The following is a 14,396-nucleotide window of genomic DNA, read 5'->3' as shown; positions in this document are numbered from 1 at the left end:
GGTTAAGTAGCAGAAGTTCATCTCCTCTGAGTATGCAATTTCCATCCTGCTTCAATACATAAACCCCAAAACAAACATTTCAAATAGTTAACAATATTTAAGTATGTTGTCTTGGATTGTGACAGAAGGATGGAAGTTTCTTAGACTTCTTGTCAAATTCTGCTGATCTGATATTGCATTCAAAAGTAATCTACACAGTTTCATATATTTATTACTTTAAGGTTCCCCAGCACATAGACACCAATTTACATACGATTTTAAAACTGGTTATGTGCTTGGAAAATGATGAAAGCAACATAGTTTGTCCAACACCACCTTAAATTAACTATATCATATAGATCATTGCACAGTTAGCTACGAATATATTTCCTTCTGTTGTGAAATAAATTACATGGTGAGCTTAGACCAACTCGAAATGCTTTGAATCAAAATAAGGCAGCACTTCATGCAGATTGCAATCATACCTGTGTTTCTAGAATAAGCAGAACTAAGATAAAGAAATTAAAAAGAAATAGTTTACCTCTGGGGATGCAAATCCTAAATATTCCCAATCCCATGTTCCACCAGCAAAGCTATAAAATTAAGTAACATAAAGTTTAGAAGCAGAACAAGTATGAAAATCCTCCAGAGTTTCAAAATCTATCAACATCTAAAAACCAGTGCAACTGCAACCCTCTAAAGTTAACAAGTCTTTTGCTTTAATTCCTACCTCACAACGCATTTAGAAAACCATACAATTAAAATGTTGACTGTTCCAAAACTGCCTGATTTTTAGCAAATACATACAGATTTTTAAAGCATACCAGATATTTAGTGCCAATCTTGAAGGAAAAAAAAGTGAAATGGAAGCCATGACATCAAATCATCAAATCATTAATGTATCACAGATGGGAAAGCAATTCAGGTTGCAACATACAGACATGTATTCTCAAATATGTTTCCTCAGTGAAAAGCTGTAATCACACTAGCATCAGATGTCCAAGAAAATATCACTATATGGTGACTTGCAACCACTGAGCTTATCAGCTCCACATCACCTCTCTGTCAAAGAATGATAGTACATTCACCCACTTTGGCACCTACCAAAGTAACCTGTTTGATGTGCACAGCACTTCATCTGGATTACCTGCGCCTGGGTGCTTCTGGTGAGTCTGCAGGAGCCACACCACGGGCCACAGAGGCCAGGAACTCTTGTCGCTTCTGCTGCACAAGACAAGCTGCACGGATGATTTTATGGCGAGGAGTCCGAAGGTAAGGCCTGTTCACTTTCTGTGCAAGGTCTTCAGTGACCATTTCTAAGTCTGTCTGCAATAGTTAATCAATACAGGATAAAATAGTTTTACAGTGAAATGTGAATCAGGCAGAGCTCTACACCATAAATACTGAGCAGAACGAGAACCATTTTCCTGAAAATACCATTTGAAATACATACCCCAAACATACCCCAAAATATCTGACCTCTAGCCTAGCCTTTTACCAACCTAAATGCTGTCCTTCAGCTTGCAGCTGGGCTTCTCAGGGAAAGGAAAGGGGGAAGGAGAACAGAGGGAGAAAAAAAAGGGGAAGAAGAGGGAAAGGGAAAAGGAGAAGGAGAGGTAGAGGGAGAGAGAAAAAGAGAAGGAGAGGGAGGGGGAGAGGGAAAGGAAAGGAGAAGAAATGGAAAGGAAAGGGAAAAGGGAAAAGGAAAGGGAAAAGGGGAAGGAAAAGGGAAAGGGAAAAGGAAGGGGAAAAGGAAATAAGGCAGCAGCTCCTGTTGCCTAAGCCACTGCCACCCAGGTAGTCCCCCAGTTTTGCCCCCCAGACACGTTAGTAGGGAAAGACACGGAAAAGGAGCTAGAGAAGATGAAGATTGAAGCTAAAATGTTACCTTCAGAAAGAAGATTAACAGTATATTATTTGCTTTCCCCTTCCACCAGTCCTTACTCCTTTCCTTTCGCAGCAAAGTGTTTTTTCATTCATTCTAAAACTGAACTAAAAGCTACATTGTCATGGAGTAATCAAAATGTGCTAGTTCCAAGCTTGGTTACAAATACAAAACAGGTATATCGTTTTACACCACAAAAATGGCAAAACCACACTGATTAACTAATACTACAAAAAAAAAAAAAGGAACATTAGAAAAGCAAAATATATGCATGTATTACCTGCATAAGTTCAAATATTTCTTTCTTTGTGCTTTTAGGCTCCAAAAAGAATCCATACGGATAAGAACACTTAAGAATGCGGCGAGTTTTTAAAAGTTCTTGCACTGCATCTTCAATGAACGTGGTATCAGGACAGCCTCCCTCAGCTGTAAGATGAAACAAGCATTGTGAAAATACTTTCCTGCTGATGTCAGCATTCTTTTAGCGTAAGAGTTTTCCTCCAAAGTAAATTTATGTGCACGTCAGTTAAATATTTGGCAAATGAACAGCAGCAGGTTCACAATGACTACACGGTGCTCTTACTAAAAGAAGTAAGTGCAGAGTATTGCCTTATCCCTTACTAATGCTACTTTCTCCTTGAGAATTTGGAATAGGTAAGATTTACTGTGCACTTAGCTTTCTACCCTGCTTATGAATTCTAGCACTGGAGTACAGAAGGGATCACATCACACAGCAGACTGATGTAAGCTCTACCCAAAAGCAAAGGCTTAGCTGTAACAAAGCTAATTTTATTTCAAAGCAAATTCATAGATCACAGCAAATACTTACTTCCACTGAGAGCTCTACTCAACTGCTCCATCTTTTCTTTGGCTGTTTTCAGAAGGCGCTGTTCTAACTAAGAATAAAATAAAATAAAATATAATAACATAATTAATTTGGGATTAAAATAAAAATAAGGTTTGTTTCTATCAAAACAAACAAAAATTGGTAAAAATGGCTAGACCCACACCTGGTAGCTAAGTTCATGGTTCTTAAATCTTGTGTAATAGTGCATAAACCTATCAAGCTCTTGAAATCTTCTATGCTTCTTTTCAGCCTGGAAAAAAATGGGGAAACAAAAGAAACCAAAATAAATCTTACGACTTAATTCAGCAATCACCAGTAGATACAATTACATAACCGTTTCTATACCCTCTACATATAAAGTATATATAGTTTCCTGGGCTGCATCAAAAGCAGCGTGACCAGCAGGGCAAAGGAGGTGATCCTGCCCCTTTACTCTGCTCTCGTGAGAACCTCACTTGGAGTATTGTGTGCAGTTCTGGTGTCCTCAACATAAAAAGCACATGGAACTGTTGGAACAAGTCCAGAGGAGGGCCATGAGGATGATCAGGGGACTGGAGCACCTCCTGTATGAACATAGGCTGAGAAAGTTGGGGCTGTTCAGCGTGGAGAAGAGAAGGCTGCGTGGAGACCTCATAGCAGCCTTCCAGTATCTGAAGGGGGCCTATAGGGATGCTGGGGAGGGACTGTTCATTAGAGACTGTAGCGACAGGACAACGGGTAACGGCTTCAAACATAAACAGGGGAAGTTCAGGTTAGACATAAGGAAGAAGTTCTTTATCGTGAGGGTGGTGAGGCACTGGAACAGGTTGCCCAAGGAACTGTGAATGATTCATTCCTGGCCGTGTTCAAGGCCAGGTTGGACAGAGCCTTAGGTGATATGATTTCGTGTGAGGTGCCCCTGTCCATGGAAGGGGGGGTGGAACTAGATGATCTTAATATGATTCTATGATTCTACTGCACACAATGCTGTCAAATGCCATGTAAGTAAAGAGACAAATGTAATTTTTAAATTCACAAGTCTGTAAATACTGTAGCCAAAGAGTTGATACACTGTGTGTGCATGCTATTTAAAGATACTTTCCAAAAGCCAAAATTAATGCATGTCTTCTGTAGTGCACAGCAGCTAATTACAGTACCAGCATACCCATTTTACAAAAGAAAACCATGACACAGAGAAGTAAAATGAATCAAGTGAAGTCACCAGTGAATGTTACCAAAGCCCAAGAGCAGAACCAAATTCTATGTTTCTAGCCACAAATAAGCAGCGTTTCAGTGTTTTCTTTCCGTCGCTTTCATATATTTAACGTTTTATTTTCCTATATAGAACTTGGGTTTGGAAGAATTTTGATGAAACTTCTCCTAAACAGAAAATTGCAGCCTTGGCGCTATTTTTCAAACACACACATTCATTTGTTACCTCTACTGTCATCTCTTTGGACTGTTCCTCCACATGTTGAATAACCTCATAGCGAGTGCATCTGTAGTAGCCTCCAGTGGAAGAGCTGTGCTTCTTCCATTCTTCTAAGCATATCCAGCAAAAGTCATATTTGCACTTCAGAAAAAAAAAAAGTAAAAAGTTGATACATTGTAGATTTGCAGTTATTCATCATTATTCCCCCAGGAACAACTGAATTAACATCATTCTGAGTGTGCTTATGGTCAAACAAAGTTTCTGTGGAGCTTCCTTCCTATTTTACCTGCTACAGAAGATCTGGGTTATCAAAACACGTCAATCATAACTTTTGTTCCTTGGATCACAAGACTGTGCTGGATCTACATGTTCATTTTCAAGTGGAGAAAATAATCAGATGATAAATACAGCTGATATTTATCATTTGGCCTGGTTTTGTTATCATTTTCAAAAAAAGATAGTCCCATTTTTTGAGCAACACAGAAACTGCTCATGAGAATGAAGGCTATTTTATCTCCTAATATCACTTTAAAATACAATTACTAGTGTTCTTGTCATGTGGTGTTCCTGATGCAAAGTATTAGTAACAACTACTAAAGCAACAGAGAAGAAACCAGAACATAAGCTTTGAAGAGTGATTACTTCAAGGTGAGCCTTTTCTGCATTGACTGAGTAGAATTTTCAAAACAGGTAACACCATACAAGGAGATCTGACTTATCCAGGCTTCTCTGCATCAGAGAAGATCAAACTGTATTAAATACCCTCAACTTAGCACCGAGTTCTCAGCTACTTTATTTCAAAATATTTGGAAGCTATTTACGGACGGACAGGCAAAAGACTTCATCTTGGTGAATCGTGTTTATTTCATCTGTTTTACAGATGAGCAAAGAAAAATCCTGAAAAAGGCAAGCAAAAATTTACATTAATTAATATGAAACCACAAATATTTGTTTCACAAGCAACAGAACTAATAAAGCTGAACTTCATAATGATTTATATGTATATGCTTCTACTGCGCTAATCTCACCTCTTCCATACTATCTCACTCCATGACCACTCTATGATATATATATCTTCTAATCTCTCACATCTCCCTAAGATTCCTGAAAAAGCCCAAGACCAAAGTTCCCAGACCCTGCTGTAATACCTCAGTCTCATTAAACTTTCAAAACCAGATCACTTGTTTCTACACATCTCCCAAACCCTAGCTCTGTTTTATGTGCTTTTATGATCACTTAGCCATGCAGCAGCACTGCCTAGGTTTAACAAATTGCATCTGCTGCCCAACCACTGTCTCAGCCATGCAGAAGAGGTAACTGCTGAGTAGGTATTTCAGCCTCTCTCTTTGTGGCAGTACAAATAAAGTCTCTGCACCTTACAGCTACCAAGTTCCATGAAACTTGCAGTAATTTAATATCCATGAACCCCATCCTGTTCCTTCATATCCGATTCAAAGTACCCAGAAGGTTAAAAACTACTACAGGCTGGGGAGACAGCAGGACTGTCTAAACCTTGTCTCCTTAGATACTGGCTCATAAAACAGGAAAATGTCTACTTAGTACAGAAATGTGATTTTATGAGTAAAGAGTATCCTCCTCTACACCAAGAGTGGTGGTGAGGAGGCTACTACATGCTAGCTGCTAAGAGGCAGTTGTAGAGTTTACCATGTAGTAGGCTTGAGCAGATCTTAATGCAGCAAATGCAGAACCTTCGTCACAGGCTGTTACTTCAGTGAAGAAGTGAGGTGACCACTATACCTTGTATCTGAGCCCTGCAATGTGCTTGAGGATACACTTCCTCTCCTTTCTCACTAGGCTGAGGGGAGGCAGCTTCTCTTTGCAGAGATTTCTCCACCACAAAAGGAATCTCACTGCTTTAAGGACACTTGGAGCTGTTCATAAACTACAGCATTAAAGAGTAAAAGAGAACTGTGGTTGTCAGCTGGTGCTTTAGACTGGTGCTGAATTCAATTATCTACAGTCAACAGTGTTTAATGGCCAATGTGCTCTCTAGCCTGAAGCCATACTTTCTTCCACTGAGATGAGCTAAGTGGCAAAAGCTGCAATGAACATACCTTTTACAGTTTTTAGCACCACAGAATTTAGGAGCTCTTTTAAAAATCATGTAAGGAAAAAACCCAAAACCAACAAAAAACCCATCAAACTTTGCATAAACTGAAGTGGAGGAGAATGTGTTCTCTGCTGCAACAGACAAAACCAAAGAAATGACACTAAAAAAAGCCCCAATCTTCATATCAGAGAAAGGAGAGACCATGTGATGAGAATATAAAGAAAATGGGGTTTGCATAGCAATGGAAAGAGACTAACCTCTCCAGAAAAATAAAATGACTTTCTAAGTCTCTTAGCTTTTCATTGGCAGCCAACTACGTCAAGTGCATGCTTCTTTCCTATTTTTAATGATGCTCTTCAAAGAGGTATTAGCTGTAGTTATAGAAGATACCTCTGACATAGAGATAGTATTCTAACATGCTGCTTTTAACTAATTTGAGAGAAAATGCTTTCTCAAATGATACTGAACTCAGGGCAAAAAGAATTTTTTCTATTTTAGTAGCATAGTGCAAACTCACGACTAATTTTTTGGCTGCTGTCGCCAGTAAGTTTCTTTTGAAATTACTCTTTGTTGTCTTCTCTTTCCTGCTGATTAATTCCTGTTTGCAGTTTTCCATTCAAATGTCTCTGTTTTGTTATTATGTTAGAGAAATAATGCAAAAGAAAAATGTAGTAAGGGCAAAACCTTCATTAGAGCTTATCATTCCTTAAAACGTTTTATCTTCTGCCAACTAAAAATGTTCTTTCTATATCATTAATGATGATTAACCTAGCAATTATTTCCATTTCCTTAAGTTCCATACTGTATTGCCAATATTTCTTAGTGTTTATGAATTTTGATCATTACAGTGTTTACCTGCAAGCCAGCCAAATTTCACTAAATATTAAACATTTTCTAAATACATGTAATCTGCCATTTGCAAATGATCCAATTCTTCCAGCAGGTTCCACCAGACCTCAGGCATGACTTCTGCACACCTGGGCTCTCAAAACATATACATGACATACGTGACCTGAATTGTATTTCACAACAAATTACATGAAGGGTCTTTCTCACCTTTGCACACTGCATATGGTTGCAGCCCTCATTCTTCTGAATTGGAGATTTGCAGTTGGCGCATGGTTTGGAGTTCGTTAGTAACCACAGGCAGTTGGCAGCATCTTCATAAGCTTCACTCACTCCCACAACTTTATGAGGGTGACAGGAGGATATGGAGCATGCAAAAGCAGAGAAGCTGAAATTGTACTTGTGTAATCTTTTGTGAAAATCAGATTAGGATCTGTTTCTTGACAGAATATTGTAATTCTTCACTGTATATATTTCTCACAAATATAAACATACCCATTTTCTCATTTATAAATATCATGTATAAAATTATTACACATATAATTCATATATATTTCCACATATATTTCTATACAAATTTGTATGTACTTTATATGATATTTATAATATATAAATAAGCAAATACTATATGAATAAAACTGGCACGGTTTGACATGGTTTATTTTGACTCTTTATAACATTTTTTATGCTTTCCAGAATATTTAAAATGCATTATGCAAAGGCTCTGAACTGTGATAACCAAGTTGGTTTTTATCTGAATTATTGTCAATCTTTCTTTTTTTTTAATTAATATTGACCAACAAAATGTGTCCTGTGTAAACCCAACCTTTATTAGGTTTTTTCAGTAAACATTATTTATCATTAAGCCATCCCCCACAACTCCTTGCAATTCACTCTCAACCTTACTATTATTATCACCTGTTGGTCTGAATTAGTTTTAAAGCACACAAAGAACTGCAGTGAACACAACACAAAGTGCAGACTGGGCTAAAAGATTTTAAATTTGTCCAGGACAAATAAAGTTATGTTCAGGAATAAATCAATTAATTAATGAAACAAAGCTGTAAGAGGAAGGGAAAGAGTTTTATATGCCATGACTGAACCATATGCGGGTTTATGGGGAGGAATAGTTTATGAAGAAGTCCACCACAGGCTGCCCAATATGCAGTTAAAGTATGAAACAGCCCCTCATTGAGCGATTTAATTTTCTTCCCTTTTACCCTATTTTTCAACCAATGTAGAGTTTTTACTTAATGGAACTAAAAAATTCCTCTAAACCCAAAAGACAACAACAACAGCAAAAAAATTACACCACCCTCCCCCTGCCCTGGCATGGTTCTTACGCTCTTCTGGTTTCATTTCAGATATTTTCTGTAGCCAGTCCTTCCAGGTTTGGCAGTCACAAGGTTCATGTGCTTCACCGAGACATTCCCTGAAGATGAAGGTGTATAAACAATTACTTACCATTTAGAGATTAAAAATTAAAGTTAAAATTGGTTCAAGCTAAAAAACTTGGAAACTTTTCAAGACACACTCAAATTTTAATGAAGTCAGGAAGATAAAAAGCCATCTAATTAACATTATTTTAAAATGCTTTTAGACTACTTGCTCACAAGCAGAGATGACCACTATTAACACTGACGTGAGACAGGAAAGGAAAAGAGCTTTTAAAAATCACAATCTGAAATAAATCAGCTGGTTTGCACTTTGTTGGAGTTACACCTGGATACTAGTTTAGTGCCACAGAATGTGCTAGTGTAGTTCCTGTGATACAGGTAACCCAGAATAAAGAGATTACCCAAAAGTAGTAGGTAGTTTGCTATAGCTGAAATGCATTTTATGCAGAATTACTTGCATCTATTTAGTTGTAATAATTAATCTTTAAGTAGATTTGAGTTTTTAATCTAGAACAAGATCCAAACCCTTCAACACCAACTTTAAGTATTTGTGGATGTTTACTTTCCACTGGAATATCTTAAATGGGGGCTTTAACTTCGTTACATGGATATAGTGGAGAAATGAGTCCCTTGAGCTTCTTTTGAAGTTACCACTAGCTTTCAGGATGGCAATCACTACAAGGCAGTGGCAGATACATGCTTTCCCGGTGGTGCTTTGGTTTAGGTGTGCCAATATGGACTCCAAATTAGTAACAATTCCCTTTTTTACTGGAACAGCAGTAAATAGCCTCAGACATCTGCCACATCAAACAAAACTCAGAGGGAGTACATTTCAGATGGGCGCCAGCTGCACCAGAACATACACAAGTTTTCTGCAGATCCACTGATGAACTGCTCTCTGCAGTGTCTGCAGCAATACTCTTCTGATCCCTCTTAAGGAGGAACAAAGGAAAGGTCATGGCAATCATTTCCAACTGTTTTCCCACTAGCCAGTCTGCTATCAAACAAGCTTAAATTCACTACACAAGGATCCCTGTTTCGAGATACTTCAGATCTGTAGCTAGGAAAGACTGTACGGGAATGAATGAGTCTGTATGGCAATCTCAGCTGTGGTTAAACACTGATACCTTCCACTGCTGTCGGGCAGCAGTACATGTAAATCATTTGCTTCAAGAGAGCCAAGACTTCTAAGACAATTTTCCTCCTAGAAAGGACAGAAACTAGCAAAAATCAACTTAAAAACCTTAGTTTCTAACTTAAAAGCTGATTAGTTAATCTATTACTGGGGGAAAGGTTGTAGTTTTTATGTTTTCAAATTTGTAAATTGTTGATTTTTAATAAAGTGCTATCACATATATATCTCATGTATCTCTATCTCTACATTGATCTATATGATAGTCAGGACAGAGACTATCATAGAAGAACAACTTCTCATGGAAGTTCTTTCCTCAGCCCACACCAAAACAAGGATTTTTATGTTGGATGCCATTTTACTAGAGTAAGAGCACTGATCCAATTGCTCATAAATCTTTATGAAACAAAGCTGTAATTTGGATAAACTCATTGACAGCACTGAATGACAGGAACTAACACCAAACAGCTGTGACACTTAACAGCTTTAGCCTCCCTGGACTGTGTTCCTCAGTACTTACTGATCAAGAGGACACTGTGGATGAAGCACTTTACAGACAGGAACAGCCTCACACTTGCAGGCCCTTGTCCTCATGGGTGACTTCAAACACCCTGATATCTGTTGGAAGGACGGTACGGCCTGGCACAAGCAATCCAGGAGGTTCCTCGATTGTGTGGAAGACAACTTCCTTCTGCAAGTAATAAAGGAGCTGACAAGGGGAGGTGCCATGCTTGACCTCGTGCTCACCAACAGGGAAGGGCTCGTTGGAAATGTGATGCTCCAGGGCAGCCTTGGATGCAGCGATCACGAGATGGTCAAATTCGAGATCCTCAGGACAGTGAGAAGAGCGTGCAGCAAGCTCACTGCCCTGGACTTCAAGAGACCAGACTCTGGCCTCTTCAGGAACCTGCTTAGTAAGAGGGCAGGGGGGCCCAAGACTGTTGGTTGATATTCAAGGATCACCTGCTACAAGCTCAGGAGTGTTGTGTCCCAACTAGAAGTGCAGCAGGAGGGCCAGGAGACCTCCTTGGGTGGATAAGGAGCTGGTGAGGAAACTTTGAAGGAAAAAAGAGGCTTATAAAAGGTGGAAGCGAGGAGAGGCAGCCTGGCAAGAATACAGGGATGTTGTCTGGGAAGCTAGGGACCAGGGTAAGAAAGCTAAGGCCCAGTTAGAATTAAACTTGGCTAGGGATGTTAAGGATAACAGGAAGGGATTCTATAGGTACACTGCAAATAAAAGACAGATTAGGGACAAGGTGGGTCCTCTCCAGAACCTATCAGGAGAACTGGCTATCCCAGTTTTGGAGAAGGCTGAGGTTCTGAATGACTTCTATGCCTCAGTCTTCGCTGGCAAAGGCTCTGACTGCACCACCCAAGTCTTGGAAGGCAGATGCAGGGACTGTGAGAATGAAGACCTTGGGCCCACTGTAGGAGAGGATCTGGTTTGAGACCATCTTAAGAACCTGAGTGTGCACAAGTCCATGGGACCTGATGAAATCCATCCATGGGTCCTGAAGGAGCTGGAGAATGAAGTTGCTAAGCCACTGGCCATCGTATTTAAAAAATCATGGCAGTCAGGTGAAGTTCCCAATGACTGAAAAAGGGAAATTTAACCCCCATTTTCAAGAAGGGGAGAATGGAAGACCCAGGGAACTACAGAGCAGTCAGTCTCACATCTGTGCCTGGCAAAACCTTGGAGAAGATTCTCCTGCAAGGCATGCTAAGGCACATGAAAAATCAACAAGGTGCTTGGCGACAGCCAGCATGGCTTCACTAAGGGGAAATCCTGTCTGACCAATTTGGTGGCCTTCTATGATGGGGCTACGGAACTGATGGCCAGAGGTAGAGCAGTTGATGTCATCTACCTGGACTTGTGCAAAGCGTTCAACACTGTCCCACACGACATCCTTGTCTCTAAATTGGAGAGACATCAATTTGATGGATGGACCACTCGGTGGATAAAGAACTGGCTGGATGGCCGCACGCAAAGAGTTGTGGTCAATGGCTCAATGTCCGGCTGGAGACCAGTAATGAGTGGTGTCCCTCAGGGATTGGTGTTGGGACCGGTCTTGTTCAACATCTTTGTCGCTGACATGGACAGTGGGATTGAGTGCGCCCTCAGCAAGTTTGCCGATGACACCAAGCTGTGTGGTTCGGTTCATACGCCGGAGGGAAGGAATGCCATCCAGAGGGATCTCAACACGCTTGTGAGGTGGGCTGATGCCAACCTCATGAAGTTTAACTATGCCAAGTGCAAGATCCTACACCTGGGTCGGAGCAATCCTAGCCACAGCTACAGGCTGGGCAGAGAAGAGATTCAGAGCAGCCCTGTGGAGGAAGACTTGGGGGTGTTGGTGGATGAGAGAATGAACATGAGCTGGTGTCCTCAACACAAAAAGGACATGGAAGTGTTGGAACAAGTCCAGAGGAGGGCCACGAGGATGATTAGGGGACTGGAGCACCTCCCATATGAAGACAGGCTGAGAAAGTTGGGGCTGTTCAGCCCAGTGAAGAGAAGGCTGCGTGGAGACCTCATAGCAGCCTTCTAGTATCTGAAGAGGGCTTACAAGGATGCTGGGGAGGGACTCTTTGTTAGGGACTGTAGTGACAGGACAAGGGGTAATGGGTTCAAACTTAAAGACGGGAGGTTTAGATTGGATATAAGCAGGAAGTTCTTTACTGTAAGGGTGGTTAGGCACTGGAATGGGCTGCCCAGGCAAGTTATGAATGCTCCATTCCTTGCAGTCTTCAAGGCCACGTTGGACAGAGCCTTCGGTAACATGGTTTACTGTGAGGTGTCCCTGCCCATGGCAGGGGAGTTGGAACTAGATGATCTAAAGGTCCTTTCCAACCCTAACTATTCTATGATTCTATGATTTAGCAGGGTGATTTATTTGAAGGTGCAGTATATATTTAATAAAATGTACCAAGTTTCAACAAGTTAAATTCACGTAAGGGTGAAACGCATCATCCAGAAAGAATACAGTTCTGGATTTTTTTTCCCCCTCATGGTAATATTTATACCATATGATGAATTTTGAATCAAACCAGGAGAACATTGTTGCAACCTATAATTGGCTTCCCAAGTGCACCTGAAGAGACTATAATTTCTGCAGAATCTCTTAGGGAATGCAGTATCAATTGCTATTGCGATGGCTAAGCTGCAGATTACCTGGCTAAAACTTGCAGAATTTATGTAAGTATAGAACTGTGTGATGTGTTGACTGAACTTTAAAGATATCAAAACAAGTTCCTTTTATGTATATAGTAATGATGAAAACCCTCTGAACTGAGAATGCACTTTATTTTCTTCAGAGGAACTCACTAATGTATGGGTTTTTTGTACTGTAAGACTAATATGGCTGTCCTCAGCAAAACTTTCTGATTTATAGTACTGTAGGAACTCAATGAATTAAGACAGGGCTTTGCTCTGCACTACAGAAAACTATCCAACCACTTTTTTGCTTTTGTTGATGCTGCTGTTATCCTTTCCTTGGAAGTGCTGAAGATAAGCAATCTGAGGGATGTTTTTTTAAATATCTTACAGTTTTTTCACTCCTTCTTGAGCCTGTATTCATCTTAAGATTCAACAGAAGATAACAAAGAAAATGTGCTGGTCCTAAAGCGAACCAATGACTGGAGTGATCCTGCAAAGAGAATAGCTAACTATAAAGCAAAAGGTCCTTCATAGTTCTATTTAAACTCCAGCTTCTTTGACCTGATTCTACAAAAAATTCAGAAAGAGCTAAAAATTGCTCATTTTCTGTACTGCAATACATGATGTGCAGTGTTTCTATTATACTACAGCAATTCAGAGCAGACAGAGAAATCCCTCCACCAATATCCCACCTCTCCTCTGCCCCCCCAGAACATCACAACACTCCATACCACTGTTTCGCATCTAACAGAGGCAATAATGGGTAAGACAGTATTCTAAACCTTTGTTGTTCCCCAAAATACGAAATTATTGCACGAGGCGATTCAGTGCACAGATACAGGATAGTAGTCACATACCATCCATACAAATTTTTGTTGCATGCTTGATGCTAAGTGGGACTTTCAAACTAATCCCTGGAATAGCAGCGACTGTTAGTTTGTTTAGATGTAGGTAAGTTTCTAATACCAACCAGCAGAAAAGATGTCCCTTCCCACAATCTACAGCAGGGGCTTTTAGCATAGGGAAGCTAAGTGTATCTGATCCTGTTGAATTCGATCCTTGTCTTGTTAGCCTTACTGCTCTTTCACAGCCCGGTATAGGACACCATTTAATAGCAGGATTATTTTCAACAAAGGCCTGGGACCAAAAAAGGAGAAAAGGAAAAAATTTTACTACATAAAATCAGATTTCATCATTGATATAAACCAATCTGTATTCATAATCTTCCTTTGAAGGAACAAAGCCAAGAAACCTAAGGACAATCTTATAGCTACTTTGATAAGCTTTTAAAAATAATTATACAAAGGGAATAATTTAATCCCCACCTTAAAAATGTTCTGTTTGTTTGAAATAACCACAGTACTCCCAACATGTGCTAAGATGCAAATGACTTACATCCCAAACAAAATATTCCATGTGTGCAAGTCAACTCCTTTGTGACATGGCTTACTGTAAACTTCTACTACATATGCACTACCAATATCCTCATTAATAAAACTGACTCTTGTAGGTGAAAAGAATTAGAATCTTACTGATTAGAACAAAAATCCCACAATATATCCCATCTGCAAGAAACCTGAAATCAAAACTGGATTAATTCAGGAATTTACTTCCAATCTGCTTTGGTTAAGATAGTAGGTGTTCTTTTGTAGAACTTACATCTAATAAGTG

At 39.7% G+C, this 14,396-nt stretch overlaps 1 protein-coding gene across 5 annotated transcripts in view; it reads right to left on the bottom strand.

The window, feature by feature from the left end:
• The window catches only part of ANKIB1 (ankyrin repeat and IBR domain containing 1), a 96,855-nt gene that overhangs the window by 8,201 nt on the left and 74,258 nt on the right, over positions 1-14,396 (bottom strand). For all 5 annotated transcript variants that reach the window (XM_061468465.1, XM_061468464.1, XM_061468468.1 and 2 more), the window contains 9 exons: positions 13,696-13,862; positions 8,383-8,471; positions 7,250-7,380; positions 4,129-4,263; positions 2,875-2,961; positions 2,694-2,760; positions 2,145-2,290; positions 1,127-1,305; positions 521-572 (listed from right to left, as the gene is read on the bottom strand). In XM_061468465.1, coding sequence (XP_061324449.1) covers positions 521-572; positions 1,127-1,305; positions 2,145-2,290; positions 2,694-2,760; positions 2,875-2,961; positions 4,129-4,263; positions 7,250-7,380; positions 8,383-8,471; positions 13,696-13,862 — 1,053 coding nt within the window. The remainder of the gene's footprint in view (positions 1-520; positions 573-1,126; positions 1,306-2,144; positions 2,291-2,693; positions 2,761-2,874; positions 2,962-4,128; positions 4,264-7,249; positions 7,381-8,382; positions 8,472-13,695; positions 13,863-14,396) is intronic.

The sequence above is a fragment of the Pezoporus flaviventris genome, unplaced genomic scaffold (assembly GCF_033815535.1).
Source record: "Pezoporus flaviventris isolate CSIRO_AGI_PZ_B2104156 unplaced genomic scaffold, CSIRO_AGI_Pfla_v1 ptg000047l, whole genome shotgun sequence".
NCBI classification, from domain to species: domain Eukaryota; kingdom Metazoa; phylum Chordata; class Aves; order Psittaciformes; family Psittacidae; genus Pezoporus; species Pezoporus flaviventris.
Note: the sequence above shows the minus strand (reverse complement) of the source record. Positions and strands in the feature narration are given on the sequence as shown.